At 46.2% G+C, this 7,379-nt stretch overlaps 1 protein-coding gene across 1 annotated transcript; it reads left to right on the top strand.

The window, feature by feature from the left end:
- Window positions 1–5,621: 5,621 nt before the first annotated feature.
- On the top strand, window positions 5,622–7,107 carry LOC112828814 (spectrin alpha chain, non-erythrocytic 1; the record flags this gene model as incomplete). The annotated part of the gene is made up of 1 exon (XM_025878058.2): window positions 5,622–7,107. A coding segment is annotated over one exon (1,149 nt), but the record flags the coding sequence as incomplete, so codon positions are not given.
- Between the last annotated feature and the right edge of the window lie 272 nt (window positions 7,108–7,379).

Raw genomic sequence — 7,379 nt, forward strand, 5'->3', positions numbered from 1 at the left:
TGAGTCTCTGTTCCTGGCATCTGAGCCTAACTGGCATACGGGCACATGGGAGACCTTCAATACGTAATGCATATTATGATTAGGTTGGAATGCAAGAGGCATTGTGACTTAAGCTGGTAAAACCCACAAATAGAAGATATGGTAAGACAATTGAAGGGGAATTCCAAGAGACTGTGTTCAAATACAGAGTTTAAGGGTTAGAAACACTCAAAACTTCAAGGTTAGTAGGGTGAAATCACAGGGAAACAGTAGTAGAAATAAGACTGTAATGTCTTAGTAAGAAATACCAATTATGAATTACCCTGTTTGGAGAAAGAGTGTATGAACAGGAGGGGTGGCTGGTCAGCATAGAAAAAAGTACAAAAGCCTGAGCTAGCAGTGTTTTTTAGTACCATCGAGGAAGAGAGACAATAAATTCTGGATACATGCATTTTCCAGTCACTGGGGAAAAGTACCAGAGCAGAGGTGATTCTCCAGGTCTCACCAGAACTAGGCAGAATATCCCATAAGGCTATCCATTTCTTTGGCTTCAATTTCATCCTCACAAAGTAATCTTTTGGTTGCTGTTTTGGCTTTCCATGTATTCTGACATTATAAGATAGTATCAGTATAGAAGACACATGCATTCAAATGGCAGAAAAAGAAACCTTTCTTCTGTAAAGCAAATATGTGGTTGGTCTAGTTTGTACATGTCAGACTTTGTGAACATGATAGGTGGAAGCCAGTCTCTTTGATTAGGACCAAGTCTATGGACCTGAAGAGGCTGGGAGACAAGCTTCTTGGAGTAAACATAACATGATGCCCCTCTGAGCAATATGTTGGTAGAAGTCTTATAACCTTGTGTGATATAATAAAAATATATATTTGAGGTTTGTTCAGACAATGATGTCTAAAAGAAAAGACTGAATTGAATAGCCTAGCCAAGAAGTCTCTGTTTCTGGGAAAAAGAAGCTGTAGGTTTGGTGGTGTGAAGTAATACAAAATACATATTTGATTTTATGTCCTTGGTGTCTGGCACAGAGCTCCTAAAACTGTTAGATCTCCTGAGGGGTGAGTGCCTTTGTAGCTAATGAGATGACTCTCGGTGGGGTCCTCAGGAGAGCCTCAGGATGGGTGGCTGGTCATCAGAAAGACCAAGCCACAGCTGGAGGCTTAGAACTTTCCGCCCTTTAAATTCTGAATTAGGGGGCGCCTGGGTGGCTCAGTCATTAAGCATCTGCCTTCGGCTCGGGTCATGATCCCAGAGTCCTGGGATCGAGCCCCGCATCGGGCTCCCTGCTCAGCGGGAAGCCTGCTTCTCCCTCTCCCGCTCCCCCCTGCTTGTGTTCCCTCTCTCACTGTCTCTCTGTCAAATAAATAAAATCTTAAAAAAAAAAAATCCTTGAGGTATTACACACAGGCTTTGGTTTGTTTACATAGCCTACTAAGGCATTAAACTCACCTCATTTTTTTTTAAGATTTTATCTATTTATTTGAGAGAGAATGAGAGAAAGAGTACATGAGTGGGGTGGGGAGGGGCAGAGGAAGAAGCAGACTCCTCACTGAAGGGGAAGCCCAATGCAAGCCTTGATCCTGGGACTCCCGGATGACCTGAGCTGAAGGCAGCCACTTAACCAACTGAGTCACCCAGGTGCCCCTAAGTCCACCTCATTTAATGACCTCCTTGTTTAATTAACTTAACCAAGCTCATAAACTGTAGGTCCAGCATTCAAACTTACTTCTTTTTATGTTAGCTCCAACATTTTCTTCCAGTAGGTGACAGAAACTCCAGGTAACCACGAATCAGAGTAGCGAGTAGCCCACTCAAAGCAAGAAAGGGGCATTATCTGTGCCAAAGTGTTCGGGAGCACATTCCAGTGGCACTGTGTGGGTAAAGAATATGATTCTAGGACAGAGTCAAGAACAGAATAGGGCCCGGGATCCACCCACGTGCGCAGAAAAACATTTTCCTGGGAATACTGCAATATATCTATCCCAAGACTCCTCTTCTCAATCATAAAGTAGTCTTGAAGTCATTGGGAATGCGAAGTGTGCAGTGTGCAGTCAACTGGAGAAAATCAGCCTCTCCCATTAAGCTTGGTTGGAAGATTGGATATAGAAAAAAGCATAGAAAAATATTTCTCCTTTTGATACAAGACAGAATGTTTTCAAGGGGTTTTAAGACACATATATCTGATGAACCATAGAATGTATATATGAGAGACAGAATGTATATATGAAAGTTCCTTGGCTCCTTCCAAAACCTGTTAATTTATTCCTATATCTTCAACCCTGCATTTAGCCTTACCCAGAATTCTCCTTTTCACATCTAATCTCCCCTCTATGTTTTAAAAGAATACCATTGACTACTATTTTTATTTCTATTTTTTTGTTCTAATAAATAAATAGCTATTTATTGAGGGCTCACTATATTCCAGGCACTGTGGTGTTTTTCGTTTATCATCCTAGCTTCTTTCCCCAAACTCTATGAAGTACTTATTATTATTATTATCATTATTATTATCATTATCCATCGGACCAATGAGGAAACAGAGGCTTGGTGGGAAATAGCAGATTTGCCTCCAGATTGTCCATCTCTGCTGACAACAAGCTCATCTGCCCCAACACAGCCCTGTCTGCACCTATGAACACTGGGGCCCTCTCCAGTCCCGATCATCTCTCCCCCCTGTACTTCCTTCCTTCACTGGTTTTCTTCCTTTGGAAAAACTGTTTCTTTTCTGGGATCAAGAACCATCCTGTGGCTGCAGATCTTTCTCCTAAGGAGCTCTCTGGGGTTGCTCCAGCTCAGATCTCTCACCATTGACTTTTTCCTACACACTTCACAATCGTCTCTAGTGGAATGTTCCCTGGCAAGGTGAAAGCAATAGGTCCAAATGATGCTCATTACCACCTCTTCCTTTTTCATTTCCCCATCACTGTGGATGACATTCCCATAGGTTGGGCTTCAAACCTGGGAATGGCCCAGGACCTCTGGGTCACCCAGCACTAGCCTGGTGGCTTCCTCCCCTATATGCACATCATGAGATTGGCCAGAAACATGGCAGGGCCAGAGAGACACAGCCTTGCCTGACACCCTTTCTATCCCCGCTGGGAGAGCACCGGCCCCCACGCCATTCAAGGGTCCACCGGTTAAGCTTCTCTTTCCTTGTCTCTCTTGCCACAAGTCTCTGCTGATTGCCCCTCCTATACCCATTTCCCTCTTTGGTCCATTGACATCTGGACGCACTTTCCATGGCTAGCACTGACTAGTGTCGTGCATGTTTATTACAAATGTGTGCTAGCATCCTTCCTGTTTATGTTCTGCGTCTTGATGTTTGCCCTGTGCTTACCAGTTGGGCTGCCAGCTTGACCCATGACGAGAGGAGCAATAAACAGCTGGGGCACTGAGCAGTGTCCTGGCCTGGGCTCAGCCGCAGAGAGCTCACCATGCTTTGGGTCGTGCTCCAGCCCCACTACCTGTGTGGGGCAGGGACTCCCTGCTCACAACCTGCCCCCCCGCACTGCCACAGCCGGGCAATGCTTCGATTTGTCGATCCTCCTTCCACCGCATCTGGCTGCTCTGGGTCCATTAGGCATTCTCATCACACCTGCCACGTTCCAATTCTGTGCAGCAGCCACAGGTTGCCTTCTGAATGGGGTACGAGGCCGAGGCGTGGGCGCTGATGTGGGACCGGCTCCTGAAAGCAGTTCACTGAAAAATGCTCAGAGACACACACACTGTTAGGAAGTGGGTGTCATTATAGATTTCCATTTCTGCGGAGACTTCATTGAGTGAGACCTTGAGAGAAAACATGAAAAGCACTTTATCTTTTAGGAGGTTCAGGGGGAAGGTAGCAGCCCTGAATATTTACCCAAAGGGGGAAAAGGAAAGAAATCTTGCAAAATTGCACTCTCTCAAATACAAATGAAACTAAATCCCTTGAGGAAATTAAAATACTACGCGCTGTGTATGGAAAACCTAAAAGGATCTTACTCTGTGTTAACAACCCAGACCCACAGTCCTCCACTCTCTCTCATCCTCGTAAGCATTTTAACTCCTCAGGTAAGCCTTTTAACTTGCCCCACACTCCCCTTTGCATGCAGCTGACTGAGCCTTCACATGAAAGCACTTTGGACAAATGCTTCTCTGACACGTTTTATCTTCAAACCATCGTGCACCCCCGGGTTCCTAATGATACAGCCTGCGTTCCCCACAGATATCTCAGGATACTTCTTATGCATCTAGCCTTGATGTCATCTGAACATCAGTGTGTGAACATAGGGAACGGCTTTGACCTCCCTCCAAATCAGGGAGATGTGAGCATGTATGTGCGAAGGTGCAGGAACAAGCAAATAAACACAAGTATCACAGGAAATCACTCCAAAGTCAGTAGGTAGTATCTTCATTTTTCAACAGAGAACAGAGCAACGCCCCAAAAGCACAAGATGAAGTAATGCTCTTCATGTGTATTTGTTCAAAAATATTCAGAAGTCATTTTCTCTACAATTAATTGCCTTGTGCATACATTATTTCTTTTCTTTTCTTCTTTTGCCACTGGGGAAGAATCCTAGAAATTGCATTACTGAGTTGGAAGGTAAATGGATATAATTTTTTCCCACTGTATGGAGTATTATTTTAAAACCAATAGCTCAGTGACAATATAAAGATGTTTTTGTTTTGTTCTTGGAGCTTCAGGTTCAAAACAGATCAATGGGAACCAGGTGTGCTGAGCTGTGCAGTCACTCGGGAACCCAGGCTGTTGGGGGCTCCATGCAGCAGGCCAGCTTTACCAGCAGGGAAGACAGCTCGTGAAGAACATGCTTTGTCCACTCAGAGACATAGATCACGTCTGCTCGTGACCCACTGACCAGAACTTGTCACATGAACTGCTGACCCACAAAGGGTCAGCATTGGGGGGACAGCAAATCCCGGATATCTGGGGAGCAGTTGCTACTCACAGTCACTTCATCTTTGAGATCACGTGCCAAGATTCTGAAGCAGAAATGCTCATCAAAGAGCTGTTTATTGCAGAAAGAAGGTGGGGGAGAAGTATAGAAGAAAGAAAAGAGATACATTTAGAGGCCTAACAACAGGAAAAGGTTAAATATATGATGGATCGGGCACACAAAGGCAAAGCTGAGTGATACGAATTAGGGCATAAATTCTTGGAGTCTGAGTGCCCAGGTATCTATTCTGTTTCTCTCACTATCTAGATATGTGGACTTGGATATATTACTTAAGCTAGACTTTGATTTCTTCAGCTATCTAGTGAGGATAATAATACCGACTTCTTACGGTTATTATGATGATACAATTTAAAAAGAATTTAACATGCTTAGCACATGGCTGGGTCTAGCAAACAATATATTATTGCTTTTCAGGCACTAAATTATGCTTAAAAATATTTACTGACATGGAAGGGTGCCCACATGATTTAAATGAAAAAGAAGCCTCAGAACTCTTTGCTTGGTATAATAAAGGTTATTTAAAAATCACAAATATATGTATAGAAAAATCTGGAATGTAAACATTGATAACTTCACTTTATGCTTTTCTGGATTTTGTGTAACAAAATCAAATTCCATTAAGAAAAGATAGGAATTACGCTTAGATTACATGTAATCTAATCTCTTAACCTCTTAACCTCTTCCTGACGTTCGCCAAAAAGGCCTCTGCCTTCAACAGCTGGTTTGAAAACGCCGAAGAAGATCTGACCGATCCCGTGCGTTGCAACTCCCTGGAGGAGATCAGAGCTTTGCGCGAGGCCCACGACGCCTTCCACTCGTCCCTCAGCTCAGCCCAGGCCGACTTCAGCCAGCTGCCCGAGCTGGATCACCAGATCAAGAGCTTCCGGGTGGCCTCCAACCCCTACACCTGGTTCACCATGGAGGCCCTGGAGGAGACGTGGAGGAACCTGCAGAAGATCATCAAGGAGTGGGAGCTGGAGCTGCAGAAGGAGCAGCGCCGGCAGGAGGAGAACGACAAGCTGCGCCAGGAGTTCGCCCAGCACGCCAACGCATTCCACCAATGGATCCAGGAAACCAGAACGTATCTCCTCGATGGGTCCTGCATGGTGGAAGAATCTGGGACCTTGAAATCCCAGCTCGAAGCTACCAAACGCAAGCACCAGGAGATTCGAGCCATGAGAAGTCAGCTCAAGAAGACTGAGGACCTGGGGGCGGCCATGGAGGAGGCCCTGATCCTGGACAACAAGTACACAGAGCACAGCACTGTGGGCCTGGCCCAGCAGTGGGACCAGCTCGACCAGCTGGGCATGCGCATGCAACACAACCTGGAGCAGCAGATCCAGGCCAGGAACACAACCGGAGTGACTGAGGAGGCCCTCAAAGAATTCAGCAGGATGTTTAAACACTTCGACAAGGACAAGTCGGGCCGGCTGAACCACCAGGAGTTCAAGTCCTGCCTGCGCTCCCTGGGTTATGACCTGCCCATGGTGGAGGACGGAGAACGCGACCCCGAGTTCGAGGCAATCCTAGACACCGTGGATCCAAACAGGGACGGCCACGTCTCCCTGCAAGAATACATGGCCTTCATGATCAGCCGTGAAACGGAGAATGTCAAATCCAGCGAGGAGATCGAGAGCGCCTTCCGGGCCCTGAGCTCCAAGGGAAAGCCCTACATGACCAAGGAGGAGCTGTACCAGAACCTGACTCGGGAACAAGCTGACTACTGCGTCTCCTACATGAAGCCCTACGTGGACGGCAAGGGCCATGAACTCCCCACCGCCTTCGACTACGTGGAGTTCACCCGCTCGCTCTTCGTGAACTGATCCCGCCCCCCTGCCTTGCCTGGCCCACGCTGCTTGCCCTGCTGTCGCCTTGCTGCATGTCACCTCCTCTCTGTGCCCACGTATTCCAGTGTCACTCTCCACTGCAAGCTTATGTCCGCTTAGCTTGGGGATAAGACTTAGTAGAAAGGATGCTTCACTAAGCCACTCCCGGTCCAGTGGCACCCGCCCTGTTGCTGTGGGGACCTGGATTCCTGTTGTGAAGCCAGCGGCCCCATTCCGGCTCGAGAAATCGAAGCAGCTGGCTGCTCCTTTCCTGTTCTCCCCACTTCATTTTGTTTTCATGTAAAAGACCAATAAATGACACTCCCCCCCCCAAAAAAAAGAAAAGATAGGAATTACGCTTAGATTAGATGTACAGCATGAGCCAAATTGCCTGTAGTATGAGCTTTCCTTCTACTGTTTCTTGTTCCTATGGCTCATTGGGGAGACTGAATCTATGTCTCCGGTTATACTTATAAAAATGTGAAATTTTATGTTCCAGGAAACTAGCCCTCCATGCAAGCAAATACATACTGCCCATGCCCGAGGACTCTGGCAAATCTCATGGTTATTTTGAAAAGAAATTAGAGTGTGCTTGTAAGACACAAT

The sequence above is a fragment of the Callorhinus ursinus genome, unplaced genomic scaffold, assembly GCF_003265705.2.
Source record: "Callorhinus ursinus isolate GAN/ISIS: 27379988/994484 unplaced genomic scaffold, GSC_fseal_2.0 scaffold13, whole genome shotgun sequence".
NCBI classification, from domain to species: domain Eukaryota; kingdom Metazoa; phylum Chordata; class Mammalia; order Carnivora; family Otariidae; genus Callorhinus; species Callorhinus ursinus.